General features: G+C 36.7%; 1 protein-coding gene across 3 annotated transcripts in view; it reads left to right on the top strand.

Moving 5' to 3' along the window:
• Positions 1 to 20,758, top strand: part of CCDC102B (coiled-coil domain containing 102B) — a 199,346-nt gene extending 178,588 nt beyond the window's left edge. For 2 of the 3 annotated variants that reach the window (XM_081801051.1, XM_031024431.2), the window contains one exon: positions 10,126 to 10,543. In XM_081801051.1, the coding sequence (XP_081657177.1) occupies positions 10,126 to 10,164 (39 nt within the window). In that variant the 3' untranslated portion in view covers positions 10,165 to 10,543. Of the gene's footprint in view, positions 1 to 10,125; positions 10,544 to 20,040 lie in introns of those variants that run through there. The other variant, XM_081801052.1, reaches the window with a different exon arrangement.
• The last annotated feature ends 415 nt before the right edge of the window (positions 20,759 to 21,173 follow it).

The raw sequence follows: 21,173 nt of genomic DNA, 5'->3' as shown, positions 1-21,173 counted from the left end.
TTCTCAGAGTCCATAGTCTCTCATGGTTCATCTCCCCCTCTGACTTCCCCCCCTTCATTCTTCCCTTCCTGCTATCCTCTTTTTTTTTTTAAACATATAATGTATTATTTGTTTCAGAGGTACAGATCTGTGATTCAACAGTCTTACACAATTTTTAGTTATATAAGTAGTTCATACTCATATGAGCTCTAAAACCTAAATGTCCAGAAGAATTGAATTCCATATCACTTTTCCTTATTCTTTGGGATTCTAGGGATTAATTGCAATTGCAAGATTAAATTGCATTAGAATTCCGTGACTTGGCATGCCAGTTAGATATCTAAAGTGAAATATTATAGTCAGTAATCATAATTTTTATTATATGTATTCAGAAACCAACCATAATAGGGTATTTGGTTCTGACATATACAACTGATAAATCTGTTTTTGTACAGTCTTCTACTTGTGAAAGTACAGAATTATTTCAATTAGGAAACAAGTTTTGATCATCAAAATATCTGCTTGCATTTGACTCACTTGAACAGAACAAGCCTTTATATAACACTCTGAGTCCATCACTGTTGTAGAAGCTGAGTGATGTGAAGATTAATGAATCCTATCCCTGCCCAGCCTGGGCTTAAAGTCTGTGTAGGGGGATAAACACATAAATTATTATCAGTAGTTTATCATAATGATTGCTAATAAAATAGAATGGGAATACAGAGGAAGCAATTCATTCTGTTTCATCTTGATTCCTATCTAGTTACATCAAAATGTTACAATATAAAGTGCGTCAGTTAGGAAATATAAGGGTCGATTGGGAACTGTTTGGAACTGGCATATATGTCCATTGGCATGTCCTGTCAATGGGGCACAGGGTCCAGACCTGGGCTCTTTGGGACAAGTGCAGTTCTTCAGCTAAGAAATAAACAGAACTTGGAAACTGAAGATTCTGGAAGGTCTGACCAAAAAAGTGGGTGTGTTCATCAGTCAGAAAACTATTCCTTAAGTATATATTTTCTTGATGACCAGGAAGAGGTGTTGATGATTCTTACGCTCTTCATTAAGAATTCAGACTCACTACCTGAACCAAAATAATTACTTATCATAGAGCAGCTGCAGGTCAGAATCCTTGGTGCCACAGAGATCCCCACTGGGATCAAGATTCAAATGTCCCCAAATGCCAAATGAAGCAAGCTGCATATAAAACATGCCTAAGTCCAGAGAATACTGTGGATTTTATTATAACATGAAGTCAAACTGTAATTTTAACATTATTTTAATAAAAACTAATTTATATGTATATAAATTATGCATGTAAGTATCCTATCGGAGTATCATGTGTACATAGGTATGTAATGACCATATAGAAGCAGCATATATCTATGTGAATATAATTTCTATATATGAGTGACACTGGAAATAGGTGCTGACATGTGACAAAACAATAACCACTTAATTATCACTCTCTAAAAGAGGTGTAAAGTCTCTTATGTTATCTTTATATCTAATCACATTTAATAAGTGTCTGTGACAAACACAAAATTGCCTGCTGTTCACAAAACTACAAATCAATAAATTGTGTTAATTTGTTGAATTTTAACATTCTCTGTTCAATGAATTTTTTTATAAATTCTTGCTTATACAAAAGGGGAAGATTTTCACCTATATATTTGAAATATACAGTGCTATATCTTGCATATATTTTTGCATTTTTTTGGCTTTAGTATTATAGGGAATAAATTTTTAAAGAAAGTATCTTTTCATTTTAAATGGCACTATTGGGGCACCTGGGTGGCTCAGTTGGTTAAGCATCTACCTTTGGCTCAGGTCATAATCTCAGGGTCCTGGGATGGAGCCCCACATCCGGCTGCCTGTGGAGTCTGCTCCACTCACACCTCCCCATCCCCGTGCACACACTCTCTCTCTCTCAAATAAATAAAATCTTTTAAAAGAATAAAATAAGTTGTACTGTTAATTTAAAGACAAAGATTCTCCTTAACACGAATGATCTCATCACATGAATCTCCATCTTGTGGTTGTTTTTATGTCCTATGTTGAAGCTACATGTGCATCAAATCTTTTACAATTAAAAAAACCAAGCAGTACACATGAACTTTTAATGAATAGACTGGAAAATTACTAATCAGTATGAACATTTGAGAGGTGGGGCCATGCCTACGAGAGACACAGAGAGAAGGAAGTATCAAGACAACTGGTAAATCATGTGATTAAGAAAAGAACATCTTCACCAGGGCTTGGTGAAAAGAAAAAGAAAAGGAAACTTTAAGGACTTCACGAATTCTAATCTCTTTCTGAGCTTTCGTTCCTTCCAGGAACTTTTAGGAGGACAGAGAGAAGAGGCGAGGAGAAGACAGGAAAAGAGAAGACAAATGAGGGACAAAGAAGGGGAAAGTGAAGTGTGTGCCCACTATAAAGTGAGAAGACATAACAAAATAACCACAATGGGAACAAACACATATAAGCTGATATTTATCAAAATATGTCCTGATTTTGCTGTAATGGGGAAAAGTAGAATTGTAATTCCCAACCATTTTCCTAAATATGATTCCTATCCTATAAATGCTGATTTACTTTATCTACTTTATTGAAGTGAGACAGATTTTTGTACGTGGAAAGCCTCAATTCTGCTGATATGCAGTATATGTATTCTCCATTCCAAATAATACTTCTTAAAGTGAAAAGTTACTGGAAAAAGGGGTCAGTATTCTACTGGGTAAAGCGAACGAACTAGTCAGCATGCCTCTCATGAAGTTTTTTGGAGGCTTGTTTTCTTAAATCATTCTGGCGACTGAATCCCTTCCTTCAGGTCACACTATGGGTCATTTTCAGAAAGTTAATGTGACAGAGTGGTAATTGATGTGTCTCAGGAAAATGATGAATTAATCTAAGAGTGGAAAGGCCATCAAAGTCAATTCCTAATGAATTGACTTTTCTGACAGTGTCCATTCCTTGAGTAGGAATGACATTATATTTATTTAGTTTAGTAACTTTACCCTCAGAAATATTTTCATTCAGAGGTTTCGCAGGCAAACCTACGGATTTGTTAACTTTTCCTCATTCACATTTCTTTTTCAAAATCTTCTTTGCTCATAAAATTATTGAATAATTTAAGAATAAAAATAATATCTATTCTTAAACTGTTATAAAATAGTAATAATTTAAATATAGAATAACATAATTTGATGTTATTAGATAGGGTCCTTTCATGTTTTTCTTTAACTGTTCTCACATAGCTTTGCTTCCTGAGCTATACTAGAAATTTTAATTTTTAATATGGTGATCAGTAAAACTGTGTATTACGGTAGAGAATTTTGGATATATGGCAGTTTTTAACCCTTTCATATGTGGAATATATTTTGTATATAAAAATGAAAATAATTCATTTTGAAGAATGCCTTCTTTGTAGCAAAACACTAAGCTACACATGGGTGTCTTTTATGAATTGATAATTTAGTTATTTCATGAAACTTAGAAACGCATCCATGATTTTGTATACATTTTAACGAAAGTCCATGGGATTGTATGGGTTGAGCAGAACAGTGTTCTTTTCCCCAAGAATTTCTGAAGTTACCAGAGATAGACTCTTAAGTACTGTTTATGAATGTCATAAGGAGGTATCTACTGAAAGTTCCTATTGGATTGAAATAAATCAATTTACTACACAATAGGGTGACATTTTCTCTAATATGACTGCCCTCACTCACCCTTAAATACACACATGCATGCTGCACACAAACACGCATACACATGCATACAACAAATTGATTTTTATAAATAAACTCTAAAATAGGGGTTTTATTTTTTTCTTTCTGTTTTGTTATTCTCCACTGGAGAATAGGTACACAAATAAGATTTTGTATATATGAAGCCTCGTTTCTAGGAATATATTATCACTGGGTGGGATTTCACTTTTTCTTATAAAACACAAATGTTGTCATAACTTATTATTATTATTTTTTAAAGATTTTATTTATGTGACACAGAGAGAGAGCACAAGCAGGGGGAGCAGCAGAGGGAGAGGAAGAGGCAGGCTCCCCGCCGAGCAGGGAGCCTGATGCGGGGCTCGATCCCAGGACCCTGGGATCATGACCTGAGCCGAAGGCAGACGCTTAACTGACTGAGCCACCCAGGCGCCCCTGTCATAACTTATTAAATTAAAATTATGAATAGTAAATCCCAACCCCTACTACAGTGTTTGGCACATCTTAAATGTGTATCAAATGAATAAATAAATTTATTTCCATTTTCATTATTTAAATTTCATTGTATATTTTGATTTAATTCTTTTACTTTCCTTTTATTCTGTGTTAGAGGGCAATGAGGTTATTGGAGGCTTATAATATCTTTCAAAATCTCTTTCCTGTATACCAGATCAATGATATTTTATCTGATAGCCAATTAAAATCAAGATGCAAATTTTGACACTTTAGGTCACTTATATTTTGCAGATTTAGAACTTCATGAAATTTTATAATATAAATTGTGACATTCAGATATGAAATTATATCATTTTGTGTTTGATATGTCTAGTGTATTATTAATAATCCACTATATTATTACAAAATGATTGGCAGTTCACATGCTGTCATCGGTGGATTTATATTAGCTTGATTTAAAGCAATGATAAAAAATAATGGTTAGTTTCTTATTTAAAATGATGAAATACTATGGTTATAATACTTATTTAAAACTAAAGCTAAAATTCAAATAAAAAATAAAACTATAAGATGAGGAAAAACCCATAGGTCTGGGACATTCACTCTTGTTTTTTCCTTTTTCTTAAATTGAAATTATATTACATAAAATTAAACATTTTAAAATGAATAACCTAGTAGCATTTAGTGCATTCACGATGTTGTACAACTACCACCTCTAACTGATTCCAGAACATTTTCATCATCCCTAAGGGAAACCCAGTAAGCATTATACAGCAGTTCCCCATCCCTCACTCCCCTGAACCTCCAGCAACCACAAGTCTGCTCTCTCTCTCTATGGACTTACCTGTTCTGGATATTTCATATGAGTGGGATCATACAACCTGTAATTTTCTGTGTCTGGCTTTTTTAACTTAAATATGGGGTGTTCAAGGTTTGTGTGTACATTCGTACTTCATTTTCCTTTAGGTTGCCCAGTATTTAATTCTATGGGTATACAATAATTTGTTCATCCATTTATGTGCCAATGGACATTTCGGTTGTTTTCATCATTTGCTTTCAATTATTTTAGGTACATAACTAGGAGTGGAATTTCAGGGTCATATGGTAGTTCTATATTTAATGTTTGAAGGAACCAGTGAGGTTTTTTTTCCCACAGTGGCGGAACCATTACATCCCTATCACAATGTATGAGAGTTCCTGGCTCTCCATATCCTCAGAAACACTTGTTCTTTTTTGGTTTTTGTTTTGTCTTTTTAAAATTATATTCATCCCAGTGGGTGTGTAGTGTGGTATCTTGTGGTGGTTTTGATTTGCATTTCCCTCATGACTGGTGATTTAAAAATCCTTCTGTGTGCCTTATATATCTTTTTTGGAGAAATGTCTATTCAAGCTCTTTACCCCTTTTTTTTAAATATAAGGTTGTTTGCCTTTCTTTTGCTGAGTTGTAAGAGTTATTTAGGTGTTCTGGATATTAAATCCTTCTCAGATATTTGATTTCCCAGCATTTTTTACCATTCTTTAGGTTGTCTTTTCACTTTCTTGGGAATGTCTTCTGATGTATGCAGTTTTAATTTTGATAAAATCCAGTATATCTATTTTTCTTTTGTTGCCTGTTCTTTTAAAGTTTCATTTCTAAGAGTCAATTGCTAAATCCAAGGTTGTGAAGATTTAACTCCTATGTTTTCTTCTAAGACTTTTATAGTTTAACCTGTTATATTTAAGTCATTGACCTATTTTGAGTTAATTTATACACCTATAAGATAGAAATCCAGCTTCATTATTTTACATATGACTACCCAGTTGCTTCAGCACCATTTGTTGAAGAGACTATATTTCTCCAATTCAGTTGTCCTGGTACCTTTGTTGCAAATCATTAGTTTACAGATGTATGGGCTTATTTCTGGAGGCTCAGTTCCATTCCATTGGTCCACATGGTTACCATTATGCCAGTCCCACATTGCTTTGATTACTGTACCTTTGTGATAAATTTTGAAATCAAGAAATAAGACTCCTCCAACTTTCTTCTTCTTTTTCATTATCATTTTGGATATTTGGAGCCAATTGAAATTCCATATGAATTTGAAGATCAGCTTTTCTATTTCTGTAAAAAAAAAATACAATAGGGCTTTGGATAGGGACTCCATTGAATCTGTAGATGACTTTTGGGAATATTGAGAACTGCTGAATGTGTATGTCCCTCCAAAGTTCATATGTTGAAATCTTATTGCAAATGTGATGGTATTCGGAGGTGGTGCTTTGGGGAGCTGATTAGGTCTGACAGCAGAGCCCTCATGAATGGAATTAGTGGATTTACAAAAGAGACTCCAGAGAGCATCCATATTATTATTCAGTGAAAGTGGTAACTGCCAAATGTGTGATTCAACAAATCTGTAACAGGAAAATGGGACCAGAGGTTAGAGGATGAAAGAACAAAATTCTTATCCTGGTTCATGCTCAATATTTTGGCCGAATAATACTCTGTGCTTTAGTTTTCTCATTTTTAAGAAAAGAGTCTGGAATAAATAGCTGAGATTCTTCCAGTACCAAAATTCCATTATCCTTTTATGTTTTCCAAAAGTTATCTACTAGGTTTAAATAAAAGCACTAATTTGGGTTCATGAGGACAGTGTAATATTTCTTTAGAATTTCAGTTTATTTTCACTAAAATGGCTGTTGGCTCCTGATACAGCTTTAGTGTACTCTTTCCACTTGCCGGATTTATTTCTTTTTAATTCATGCAGTTAAGTTTAATATGGTTGTTGACGTAATTGAGAGATTTTTCATTTCATATTTCTCTGCTACTGCCCATCACTTTCTGTTTCCCTATCATTTTATTTTGCTTAATTTAATGGTATTTAAATCCCCACAGCATTTGGCAGGCTTTCTAATTCTCTCTAAATTCTAGGAAAACAGAACAGGAAGCATCAATATTTCAGTAACCAGCAACAATCATCTCTTTGCTTTTTAACCAACTTTAATTTTCCATTACATAGTTCCTTGTATGTGTGTGTGTGTACATGTGTGAAGGTGGTTCTATTTTAGTGTAACGTGAATCAAGAAAGAATAATTACAAATCACATTCATATTTCACATTCAGCTCCTTTTCTAGCATTCTGAAATCATGTTATTCCCTGTATGTTCAGCAGAATTCACATGGTAGAGAGAAGGAATTTAAAAATAGATTAGATGTTCTTATCTCCTGGAGCAGTGTTTCCTGAAGTGGATCATGGTCCTACTGTACCAAATGGGGTGCTTTCTGAAAATGAAAATTCTAAATTAATAGACATGTAACTTGGGAAGTAGGAAGGTATATATTTTTTTAAAAATAGCTAGGTGTCCATTCACTGATGTATGGATAAGGAAAATGTGGTATATATGCACAGTGGAATATTACTCAACCATAAAAAGAATGAAATCTTGCCATTTGCAATGATATGGAAGGAGCTAGAAAGTATGATGCTAAGTGAAATAAATCAGTCACGGAAAGACAAATACCATATGATTTCACTCATATGTGGAATTTAAGAAATAAAACAAATGAGCAAAGGGGAAAGAAAAGATAGAGGCAAACCAAGAAACAGACTCTTAACTACAGAGAACAAACTGATAGTTACCAGAGAGGAGGTGGGGGGGCGGGGATTGCTGTAGATGAAACAGGTGATGGGGATTAAGGAGGGCACTTGTGGTGATGAGCACCGGGTGTTGTAGGGAAGTGTTGAATCACCGTATTGTACACCTGAAACTAATATTACACTGTATGTCATCTAACTGTAACTTGAATAAAAATTTTAAAAAATTATATTCACAGCCAAAAAATAAGTAAAAATAAAATGTTGATAGATTTAGCCAAAATCTGCCCCCAAAAAAGTATCTAGATGATTTTTATGTCCACTAAAACTTGGAAAACCACAAGTCAACACACGGTGTTTTCAAAATGTATTATAATGCCCTTTGTAGTAAGTGTAAATGACTTTAGGTTATTTCTGATTTGGCATTATTGAAGAATGTGTGTGTGTGTGTGTGTAACTTTAGTGAATACGGTAAATATCCTTTGTTAATGACAATTTCAAATTACTTACTTTCAAGGATGTTTTATACACTTCATAGTTAATTTAAATAAACATTACAAATGAAATTTATTTTCCAATCTACTGCACTAATGCTTGAAAATCTGGTTCTCTGTGCTGGAGGCAAATTGGTGGCTGTTTGGTGGCATGTCCTTGACAACATGGGAAAAGAGCAGGGAAATGTGAGAGGTCTCCTGTGCCAAGGTGAAGCAGGTGTGGGGGACAGTAGCATATGGAGAAATAATTAGCTGGCTGAGTCTGTATTATAAGAATAATTTTACCTTAAGCCAGTTAAAATTAATTAGCCTACCTTAAGCCAGATAGAATTGATTCAGTTTCTCCCAAAGAAACTGTTTATTTGGCTCAATTTGGGTGGATGTAGCTGGAATGTTTTTTAGCCATATTAATGAGCATTTCATAATTAGAACTATGTCCTTTGACTCTGTATACAAATATGAAAAAAGGAAAGAAAATTTGGATTTACAGAATTTTAAAGCCCAAATGTATCCTTTTCTCCAGATAATTATCTGAGTTTTAATGTTTTCTGGCCTTTATATTTGAATGAGTCACTGCTTATTAGCTTAACTTTTACCATATGAGGAATGCCTTTTTTCATTCTTTTATTAGATTTGTCTTATCCACTTTTTGCTTATTAAAGCATGTAATCCATTTTAAGATAAAATTCATTTCAGTTTTTATTTTTAAGGATTGTAAAGGAAATATCAGTTTTTTTAATCAACACTAGATAAAAAGGTTTTCAGTTTTTCCTGTAATGAGGCAATATGAATTTTCAGATGGTGCTATTCATCCCATTACTTATCTCACATGTGTTTGTAATATATCATTTTCAAAAACAGAAGAATATTAAGACATAATTTTATAAAAGGTAAGGTATTTCATCTATTAAATGTAAAAAAATGCATTTAAAATCAGGTGACATCTACTCTTTCATTTGTTTATTAATTCAACAAACATTTGCTGAACTCAAAGTTTAGTTGTAGGTATCCCAAAACAGATAAATAACAGAAAGGTATATAATACAAGAAATCTGATGACTTAGGACTTGGGGGGCAAACTCCATGTTGGATGTACAGGAATGACTGCTGGTGGACCACCACAGAATAGGCCTCACTAGAGAATGGGTTCCTCAGACAAGGTATCAGGAAGAGACAGAGTTCCCTGACACTATTTCATCCCTGTCCCCATGGTCACTCTACCTTAGCTACAAGATGGGGATAGAAGGTACCCTATGACTGGACTTCCAGCTCTGTAATTTCTTGTTGCCACTCTCCCCCCACTGAGATCAACTCCAAATTCAGATTGAGCTTGAGCTTGAGCACATTTCTTTTCCAGCATCTAAAGCGTATCTGGAGGTCTAGCTGTACGAGATTCAAGAAAATGTAGGTGTTGAGCAATTCAAGAGGGAAAACTAGAAGAACTTTGGAATAGATGTTGAGATAGCCAATCTATATTTCAGACACACTCAGTATAGATAGGGTATATAAGGGTGGCAAGACACACAACAACTGTCCTCATAAAACCTACAGTCAAATCAAATCATCAACAAAAGTCTACAATGGCGACTGTGTTAAATGCTGAAAATTAGTACATTTATGTTATTGCTTCTTCCTGGGAAATGACAACTCAGAATGAGATCAGAAAGGAGAAAGGAAGTCATTACCTGGAGAGGCCTGGTATAAGAGCATTCCATACCAAGTGAGTAAGTGCAGGGGTTTATTTGCTTTAGGTGAAGTTTGGGGAAAACAAGTGAAATCTACTAATTTTCTGAGATCCTTCTATGTATGTGGGGTAGAGGAGAAAAATGGCTGTTGGGGAGAGATAACTTGGAAGAAAGCTGAGGTTCTGAGGCTCTAAAATCTGTGTCTACTACCTCGCAGGTCCCTGGCTTGGTGATGGAGCTCCAAGGACTGATCTGAAGCCTACTGGTGAGCGAAGGGAGGAGGTGTGCTAGCAAAAGTCCACGTGCTGTGGAAAGGGTGGGGAAGGCACAAAAAAAGAAGTCATGGGATCTCCTAAATTGACTTTTAAGTACTCCCCTCAAAGGATCTGGTGGCTGTACTTAGTTTGTGTAGCTAAAGGAATTATCATGTTATGACCTTTACTAGTTGCTTTATCCTTAGATCCTGTTGTTCATCTCTGTCCAAATTTTTTGCACTGAAATTAAAGTACCTTTCTATGTTGTTTTAGGGACTTTATCCCTCAATTCAGATTATTCTTGGTGTACGCTAATGATATAGCTTAGTTTCTTTAATGATTAAGCCTGTACCAAATTGTTATTTTGGAAGTTTTCTGTTAGCATCTGCAGCAAAATACTTGTTGATTACTTATTTATCTAAGAATGGCTACATTTTGCTCTGTACCCTTATCTCTTTTTATTCCAAACATTGTACACTCTAATCAGTGTTCACCTCACCATAGACATAGAGTTATTTTTATTGGGATACAATCTGAAAATAAATCTCATCTTCAAGTAGAATATGGACAGCATGACATTTATTATGTTAGAAGATATCCCACCATTTTATTTGCCATATGCATACTATAGAATTCATATATATAATATATTACATCTATACTATATATAAAACATCCCCCCCATTACACACACAGACATGCAGAGTTACATATACATATACATAAGAAAAGTATAACAATGTGGTAGGCCAAATATTGATAAATCCAAGATGATAAAGACAATTAATTAGGAAGTTCCTAAGGTTTTGTATTAGGATAATGATCTGGTCATCTGAGATCAGAATATATAAAATCTACACTTAAATATTTATTTTATGAAGGCAAAACATAAAAATAGATGTGTTTGGAGATTCAGCATCCATTTTATCTTATTAGTGTGTGGCTGTTGTTTGGGGAACCCTAACATCTATTCACCTGGCTTCTACTTAACATGCATTGTTTTTCCTCTGTGATCAACTCCACCCCCAAATTTCAGGCCACATCCTTTGGTTAAGGTTAATACCACCTCTGCCAGGTTGGGTAGATCATTCATGTTTATCTAACCAAAACATTTAAGTTTTCTGGACACACATGCTATGGACAGGTAATCACATCAGAGACAATTAAATGCAGTGATGCTTAGACTTCTTGAAGAGACACACTTTCTTGCTGTTAAAATTAAACCTAAGGAAATAAAGATTTAGAGCTGTAAAAAGCATCATACTTTCACTGGGAGCTGCATGAGAGAGTTGAGGCATGGAGAGAGGGGCCTGACCAGGAGACATAATGAGCCTCTCTGGCTTAAGCCATAGCCTGGATTAAGGTACCCCTCAGAATTGTAAATAATGCTGCTATAAATATAGGGGTGCATGTATCCCTTTGAATTAGTGGGTTTATATTCTTTGGGTAAATACCCAGTAGTGAGATTACTGGATTGTATGGTAGTTCTATTTTTAACCTTTTGAGGGACCTCCATACTGTTTTCCACAGTGGCCACACCAGTTTGCATTCCCACCAACAGTGCAGGAGGGTTCCTTTTTCTCCACATCCTCCCCAACACCTGTTGTTTCTTGTGGTTTTGATTTTAGCCATTCTTACAGGTATGAGGCGATGTCTCATTGTGGTTTTGATTATTTACAATAGCCATATTATGGAAGGAGCCCAAAGGTCCATCAATTGATTGCATATATACACACACATAAGCCAAGAAACAGACTCTTAACTATAGAGAACGAACTGATGGTTACCAGAGGGGTGGTGGATGGGGGGATGGGTGAAATAGGTGATGGGGATTAAGGAGTGCACTTGTATTGAGCACTGAGTGTTGTATGGAATTTGTTGAATCACTATATTGTACACCTGAAACAAATATAACACTGTATGTTAACTATACTGGCATTAAAATAAAAACTTTATAATAAAAAAAAGATACCCCTGGGATTTTCAGTTTTTTGTGTCAATGAATTTTCTCCTCTATTAAAGAAAATTTGAATTGTTTCCAATAAATTCCAATAAGTAAAAATGTGTTTTCCAATAAATCAAAACAGTTGCAATAATAATAGCAAATATATTCTTTATAAAAGGCAATTTTCAAGGGAAAATATAGTTTAAATAAAAAATTTCTTTGTTTCAAGAAAAAACAGGGACTCAATCTCTGAGTTTGTTAATCATTATTAGGATAGGCACGTGGTATTTAGCTTTTAGCTAGCAAGAATCTATTATATATAAACATAAAAGGGGAATGGCATGAACGTATCTACATACACAGGTGTGGTGAACAGCACATGTGGAATATGGATAGGTGTTTTTTTTCACATCCATGTTGGAGAAAACTATTCCCTAATGTATTTTGTAGAGTTATCTCCTATTTGAAGAGTTATATTCCCTGATATATTTGTATTACTTATAATGTCATAATTTTAAATAATTTCCCCAACTACTAGTTATCAACACTTAATATAAAGTGCTAATGAAACTAGGTTATTCAGTATATATATATATATATATATATATATGAATATTTGGAAGGGATATACACTAGTAGAAGTTGGATTGAAAAGTTTATTATATTGGCCACAGTCTTGTTAGCAGAAGTGCTAGTTCCTCTTATGGCAATACCTAAGAGAAATAAATATAGCTTTGTCATCTGTTTTTACCAATACTAAGCTGAAAAACATTGCTACCAGGTGTATTTCAGTAATTATTAAAAATTTGGAAATTCAGAAGCAGCATTGTGGTGTCTAGAAAAAGTATTCACCTTATTATAGTAGTGAGTATCTGGGATTTGTGGAGAGTCAACATACGGAACTGTGTTCCCCTCAAAATTATTTTATTCTTCTAGAGACACACATTATGAGGTCAAACTCTGCTGCAAATTTAGTGCCAAAGGAAACTTCCTATTTAAGCCCTTGTTATGATTCCCTTAGTATTTGTGGATGTGAGGTGAGATCATTATACAGTTTATCCAATAAAAATGGTGTTGAGGTAAGTGTAGTTTATTCAGATCTATGGTTCCAAGATGTGTGAGAGATTGTAACTTCAGTGTTTGCTGTGGTGAACTTTGTATATATTCTTGCCTTCTTGTTTTATAACAGGTCTTAATTACCAAGATGCTATGGGTATTTCAGAAGTTTAGTTGAATTTTTTAAAAAAGATTTTATTTATTTGAGAGAGAGATAGAGAGCATGAGCTGGGGGGAGCAGCAGAGGGAGAGGGAGAAGCAGGCTCCCCTCTGAGCAGGGAGCCCGACGTGGGGCTCGATCCCAGGACCCCGAGATCAAGACTGAGTTGAAGACAGACGCTCAGCTGACTGAGCCACCCAGGCGTCCCAAAAGTTTAGTTGAATTTTGGCAAGAATCTGAAAGATGCTATATCCTGTTTAACATTATTAAACATAAAAAAAGCCACCAGTTCCTCTTGTAGGTACTTTGGAGAGTAAATCAAACAAACGAAACCTGTCCTCATGGATATTACATTTTAGTGAGTAATAGAGATAATAATATGCAATATATAAGTATGTATTCTTTATGAGGAAGAACGTCAATTTCATGGAGTAAGCAATAATAAGATTCCAAAGGAGACAACTAGAGCTCTCATAACAAATCATCACAGAGCTGTTCCTGAAACATCAGAAGTTTATTCTCTCACAGTTATGTAGGCTAGAAAATCAAAATGAAGTTACCAACAGCACCTCTCTCCCTCCAAAGGGATCCTGGGGAGAATCCTTGCCCGCCTCATCTAGTTTGTGGTGACTCCTATTATTCTTTGACTTGTGGCCCCCAATCTCTGCCTCCATCTTTGCCTGACATTCTTCCCCATGTTTCTGTTTCTCAAATAGTCCTGACTTTTTCTTATAAGAGCATTAGTCATTGCATTTAGAACACATCTTAAATCCAGGATGATCTCATCTTGAAATCCTTAATTACATCTCTAAAGACTATTTCCAAGTAAGGTCACATTTATAGTTCCTGGAGTTACGACTTAGACGTATCTTTTTAGGGACACAATTCAATATACTGAAATGATTAATAAACAGATCCATTTGCCAGTACTCCACATGTACTGCAAGTAGACAACAAAATTCAGTGGATCAGAGCAAGAGTGTTACAACACAGCAAAAGGCAGAAGTACCAGCATGGTTGGGCTAGTTCCCTTGTCTCCAAGTCCCACTGAGTGATGTATGGACCAGAGGTGGCTCCTCATGCTCTCAGCAGCATGAGGGCTGAGGCAGATGCCCTTTCCTAGAGATTGAATAGCAGTAAAGGAGTCATGTTGTAGTCACCTTGACCAACTTAGCTACCTACGTGACTAGCTACTTCAGAGTGCATTCCACAATGATGTGCAGGGATGTTCAGGGTCACAGTCAACCGCCTCTTTCAACAATTGACCCCTCGGTCCTATATATTCTTGGCCAAGTTTACATTTTTATAACTGTATGCTAATGATAGAATAATGGCCCCAAAGATGTCCACACTCTACCCCTGGAATTTCAGAATGTATTGTTTTATATGGCAAAATAAAATTTGCAGGTGGAATTAAGACTGCTAATTAGCTAACATTAAATAGGGAGATTATCTTGGAATATCTCCATGGGGCCTATGTAATCACAGGGGTCCTTAAATGTGAAAAAGTAAGGCAAGAGAGTTCATCAGAGAGATGGAGAACATGAGGGACTTGACCCACTATTGCCATCTTTGAAGATGGAGGAAGGGGGCCATAAGCCGAGGATTTACAGGAGAGCAGGCTGAGGATTGCAATCAGTGTCTAGAACCTGAGAAAGTCTCTTCAGTGACAACCAACAAGGGAGCAGGGAGCTCCATCCCACAACCTCAAGGAACTAACTTCTCCCAACACTCTCTGATTAAAGAAACAATTTTTTCCCCTAGGACGTAGAAAAAAACAATGCAGCTCTGTCAACACCTTGGCTTTAGCCAAGTGAGACCCATGTCAGATTTCTGACCTCCAGAATTCTAAGATAATATGTATGTTGTATAACCAGTGAATTTGTTGTAATTTCTTGCACAACAATAATATGTATGTTGTATAACCAGTGAATTTGTTGTAATTTCTTGCATAACAACCACCACAATGCTACTGCTCTGCCACCTGGATTTGATACTCTAATAAAGGTTGAGACCAATTGCATTCAGTTTTCGCACAACACTTGATTAGTGCTGTTATCAATGGAATTCCAATCAGCAGGATGAGGGCAACCAGCACCGCTGACTTCAGCATGCACCTCAGATCTCTGCCTACTGAATAAGCCCCAGAGGGGAGTGGTGGGCCTTATTTCAGATAACTGTTTAACCTTCTTTTCTCATGGCATGTTACACCCCAATAGTAGGATTAATCCAGACGTAGTGAGAAGTGTTGGCAACCCTACGTCTCCTTCTTGTCCAGCTAGGATGTAGCTTATCAGTTTTTCATTATAACCCATACAAGGGTTACTGATCGAGGGTTTGTGCTATCTCACTGTGGACATGGGCTACTCCAGTTTGGGATTTGCTGTTGAACTTGCTTTGGATTAGTATTACATTGGTTTGGTTAAGCCACAAGAACATTGTCACAAAATATTTGCAGCTTCGATAACCATGCATAGCAAAACTCAAAATCACTTGGAAGCTAGGAGAAGCATTTGGATTTGCATCAGTCCAATGAAAAAAGTTGTCCCACTCTGTGTATGTGTGAGTGCATGAGGGTGGTCTGCATTTATGAGCAGTCGTTGGAGGCATAAAGCCTAGTCCACCTGGCTATACTCATATGGGCTTTTCTGTTCCCTGGAGGGCCTGAATGGGGAAGACAAACTCTATGGTGAGTCAGATGGCTAGCTGCAGCTCCTGCTTGACATAGGTGGACCAGGTGATTGTTTTACCAGGCTGCAGTGATGAATTTTAAAATAATATACAGAAATAATATACAGGAAACAGCTTCTACTAATTGAGTGCTAATTGAAGATGGACCATGCCTTGTGTTGGGTATAGCACAAATATGGTATCGTATAAAATCCTCTGAGAGTGGGATTTTTTAATTATTTATTTATTTTGGAGAGAGAGGGAGAGAGTGTGAGTAGGGGAGGAGCAGAGAGAGAGGGGGAGAGAATCTCAAGCAGACTCTGCACTGAGCGTGGAGCCCAATGCAGGGCTTGATTTCACGACCCTGAGATCATGACCAGAGCAGAAACCAAGAGTCAGGCCCTTAACAGACTGAGCCACCCAGGCCCCCCCAGCTGATAGTATGTTATCATTCCCATCGTACAGCTGCGAAATTTGAAATCCTGTGACGTTAAGTAACACAGCCTGTAAGTAAAGGAGCCTGTATTCAAACCCAGGTTTGAAGTGAAAGAAAAGCAGTGAAGAAAAAAGTTATTGGAATCATGTTGCTTCCCATGAATCAGAAATTAAAAAGTGAGAAGCAACCTTGGTAACCAAATTGCATTAAGCTTGTTGTCTTTCTATCACCTGGAAAATAATATCACACATGAGTAGCCACTGACACAGAGTACAGGGCATCGTGGGACTGGATTTGTCTGCATTTGCAAGAGATGGGTTCATGATAATGAATATATGGAACCCAGGGGAATGCTTTTAATTTACTAACTATGACAAGGTATCTCTGGCTATCATCAGCAAAACTTGCTGTTTGTCCCAGAGCTACCTTCACAAAATGCTTGTTTTGTTCCATGTTTACTGCTATAAGTAGCATCATTACCAACTGAGAAACTCTCCTGGGATTGACATAATTGAGCTGCCTATTTTACTAAAATTAGTCTTCTAACTTCTGGTCCGGTGTCTGCTTCTGTGCCTCCTCTCTTCGTCCTTCCCTTTAACACTTATCAAATCATCTTTTTTTTTTTTAATTTTATTATGTTATGTTAATCACCATACATTACATCATTAGTTTTTGATGTAGCATTCCATGATTCATTGTTTGTGCATAACACCAAGTGCTCCATGCAGTACGTGCCCTCTTTAACACCCATCACCAGGCTAACCCATCCCCCCACCCCCTCCCCTCTAGAACCCTCAGTTTGTTTCTCAGAGTCCATCGTCTCTCATGGTTCGTCTCCCCCTCCGATTTCTCCCCCTTCATTTTTCCCTTCTTGCTATCTTCTTCTTTAACATATAATGTATTGTTTATTTCAGAGGTACAGGTCTGTGATTCAAAAGTCTTACACAATTCACAGTGCTCACCATAGCACATACCCTCCCCAATGTCTATCACCCAGCCACCCCATCCCTCCCACCCCCCACCACCCACCACTCCAGCAACCCTCAGTTTGTTTCCTGAGATCAAGAATTCCTCATATGAGGAATTCAAATCATCTTTCTATTTCTATTGACTTGTTCCTCAGTGTTTCCTCGTACATCCAGATCTGGTTGGAGATATCAACTAAAGTGCAACATCAAAACATACTGGATGTACAGCTTCTCAAATAGGAAAGAAAATTTCCATGTGAGAGGAAGCAGGTAGATCAGCTGACTCTTACCTGCCTGCCCCCACCCCCCCACTATTGTTCTCCTGCCTTAAGTCCCACTGCCATCCACATACTAGCCCATGCTAGTCCTCAGTTTAAGGCTCTGGTCAAGTACTGAAGAAATAAATTATTCTCTTGATCACACTTAACTTAGATGGGTTATATTACCATCTCACTTATGCCAATGTTTCTCTAGTTTTAGTGAGTTGCCAGAAGCACCCAGAAAGCTTGTTAAAGCATAGATTACCCCCAGATTTACTGATTGGGTATTTCTGTGATGAGGCCTAATTATTGCATTTCAAACAAGTTCCCAGGTGATCCTGACGCTGCTGGTCTGGTGATCACATATTAGAAACCACCACTATATGCTAAGGTACTCAGAAGAGAAGCATGGAAAAATCAGGAACAACTGATGCTCCCCATAATGGCAATTCTCCGATCCTGCTGTGGGCAAGCATTCTATTAAGTTCCCCCATCCTAGTTATTCCTACAGCCTCTGAGAGAATTATGTCACCGCTTTGGTTCTTGACTCTAGCTTCATATTAAAATTGCTTGAAGAAAAATAAATTAAAAATAAATAAGATTACGTGGAGAGTTTATTAAGAAATATTCAAAGAGATGCTCAACATCACTCATCATCAGGGAAATGCAAATCAAAACCATAATGAGGTATCACCTCACACCTGTCAGAATGGCGAAAATCAAAACCACAAGAAACAAGTGTTGGTGAGGATGTGGAGAAGGAACACTCGTGCCTGTTGGTGGGAATGAACTCGTGCAGCCAATGTGGAAAACAGTATGGAGATTCTTCAAAAAATTAAAAATAGGATTATCCATCAATTCCACTACTGGGTATTTACCCAAAGAAAATGAAAACACTAATTTGAAAAGATGTATACACCCCTGTGTTTATTGCAGCATTATTTATAATAGCCAAATTATGGAAGCAGCCCAAGTGTCCATCGATAGATGAATGGATAAAGAAGATGTGGTATATATACATTTATACAATAGAATATTATTCAGTCAAAAAAGAATGAAATCTTGCCATTTGCAACAACATGGATGGATCGAGAGAATATAATGCTAAGTGAAATAAGCCATCAGAGAAAGACAAATACCGTATGATTTCACTCATGTGGAATTTAAGAAGCAAAACAAACAAACAGAGAAAATGAGACAAACCAAGAAACAGACCCTTAACTATAGAGAACACACATGGTTACCAGAGGGGAGGCGGGTGGGGGGATGGGTGAAATAGGTGATGGGGATGAAGAGTACACTTATGACGAGCACTGACTAATGTATAGAATTGTTGAATCACTATATTGCACACCTGACACTAATATAACACCGTATATTAATTATACAGGAATAAAAAGAAAAAGAAAAAGGAGATACTCAGACACCATTAAATCATCTGGCCTGTTGCAGGGCTACATTTTTTAACTCACCCCCACCTGAAACGCTTCTCATGTGCAGCCAGGGTGTGGTAATGCTGCAAGAACAAAAGGGGGCCAAGTCTACAGGCACCCAGCACTTTCCTAGCCCCCTCCCAACACAATGGCTCGAAAACCCAAGGTTTCCCAAGTCGAGGCTCATTTCATTGCTTTGTACATTCTCTGCCTAGAGATGCTGTTTCCCTAAATGATGACACAGTGAATGACTTCAGAATGAGACCCTGCCCCTCTGCTCTCTGCTTAGCTACTCTGGGAAGATGGAACCCTACATTATGTCAGAAGTTCAGAAACAGGGGCACCTGGGTGGCTCAGTCATTAAGCATCTGCCTTCGGCTCAGGTCATGATCCCAGGGTCCTGGGATCGAGCTCCGCATCGGGCTCCCTGCTCCTCGGGAAACCTGCTTCTCCCTCTCCCACTCCCTCCTGCTTGTGTTCCCTCTCTCGCTGTGTCTCTCTCTGTCAAATGAATAAATAAAATCTTTAAAAAAAAAGTTTAGAAATAGTGGCAGTAAAACCAGTGAATCACCCCAGCACTCATTAGTAAAAGTTTATTGTGCACACAGCAGAAATAGCATTCGTGAGCCAGGGGCACTCAAACCAAACATGGAAAGAGGCTCAGAGGTATATTTTTGTAAAGCAGCTTCTATAGGGAGGAGGTAGCGACTGATTATTCTTCACAGTGATTAGTTATAATATTAGAGTTTTCTTAAGTGATTGGGAATTGGTTAGTGGTTATCTCATCAATTTTGGGAAACAGCTTAGGTTTTGCTTAGGCATAAGCAAGAGATGAGTTAGTCTTGCAAAATAAGCTAAATTAAGCTTTGTATTTGAGACTAACCTGGTTTTGTTAGCTGTGGGAATTTTCAAGGCTAGCCTCCAGTTGTTTTTGATTTTAACAAATACAGTGTCCCACCCACCAGGATCCGCAGAAGTAATATTGGAAGCGATGTGCAGGTGGTAGCTTAAAGGAACGGATGAAGCAGTTCTCCATTTTCCTCCTCCCTCCAGCCCTCTTTTAAGGTGAGCTTCCTCTAGCTGCTTTTCTCTCATTCGAATTCCTTTTCCCGCCTCGTCACATCCTCCACTGAGGGATGGGAACATCATCACATCAGGAGCAGGTAAGCCATCTCATTTCAGTGTTTATTCCTGAGGTTTCTGACCACGAACGCTGCTCCATTTTATAATGTTAATGACATTTCTCTATTCTTGTTTCATGAGCACTTACTATGCTTCTGTACTGTTCCAGGGCTCTAGCATCAACGATTTCATCTTGTATTTCTATGTATATTTGGTTACTAATTCAGATGAGTATCACTGATTTTTAAAAAGTGGAAGGAAGCTATCACTCTGAGCCAGTGTATGTTTGGAAGATAGAACAGTAGTCCGTAAACATACCTACCGATTATTATTCCCCTACCACAAAGCCCCCTAGTGAACGGTTATATCAGGGAGCACATTATAGTGGATATGTGTCTTTCTAATAATTCACTTTTTGGTAGTGTATTATCTATATAAAAGCTATGAGACCGGGTGCATAAAATACCAACCTCTTACTTTTTATAAACCATTTAAGATGAAATATTCTGATATTACATTTATAAATTAATTGTTTTCTCTGATGGGAATAAAAATTTAGCAAAATATTGTTAAAAGTCGATAAAAAAAAATCAGGATGAAAAGAAAGCCAAGATGGATGTATCATGGCTTTTGCTAACATTTGGTAAGAAAGGTAATGCACAAACACTTCATGATCTTTTCTTGAATATCAGATAGTAAAATAATGGCTATAACAATATAGATTATCTTTTAAATCTGTAAGAACTATGAAATTTTCAAAATGTAACCTGGGAAGGGAAACTAAGAGAAAATGTAAACATATATTTTTTTTAATTTTTAAACTGTTTAATCAAATATGGCACCAATATTTACAATTTTATGTTAATCAGAACTTCTGGCTTTTAAAACATCTATTTCTTTAGACTAGCAATGATGAATCAAATTATGAGATCAAATACCCATAATTATTTATAAAACATGC

The sequence above is a fragment of the Leptonychotes weddellii genome, chromosome 13 (genome assembly GCF_054177405.1).
Source record: "Leptonychotes weddellii isolate Sample4059 chromosome 13, ASM5417740v2, whole genome shotgun sequence".
Lineage (NCBI taxonomy): Eukaryota > Metazoa > Chordata > Mammalia > Carnivora > Phocidae > Leptonychotes > Leptonychotes weddellii.
The sequence above is the reverse complement of the archived record's forward strand: the minus strand, read 5'-3'. Positions and strand labels throughout refer to the sequence as shown.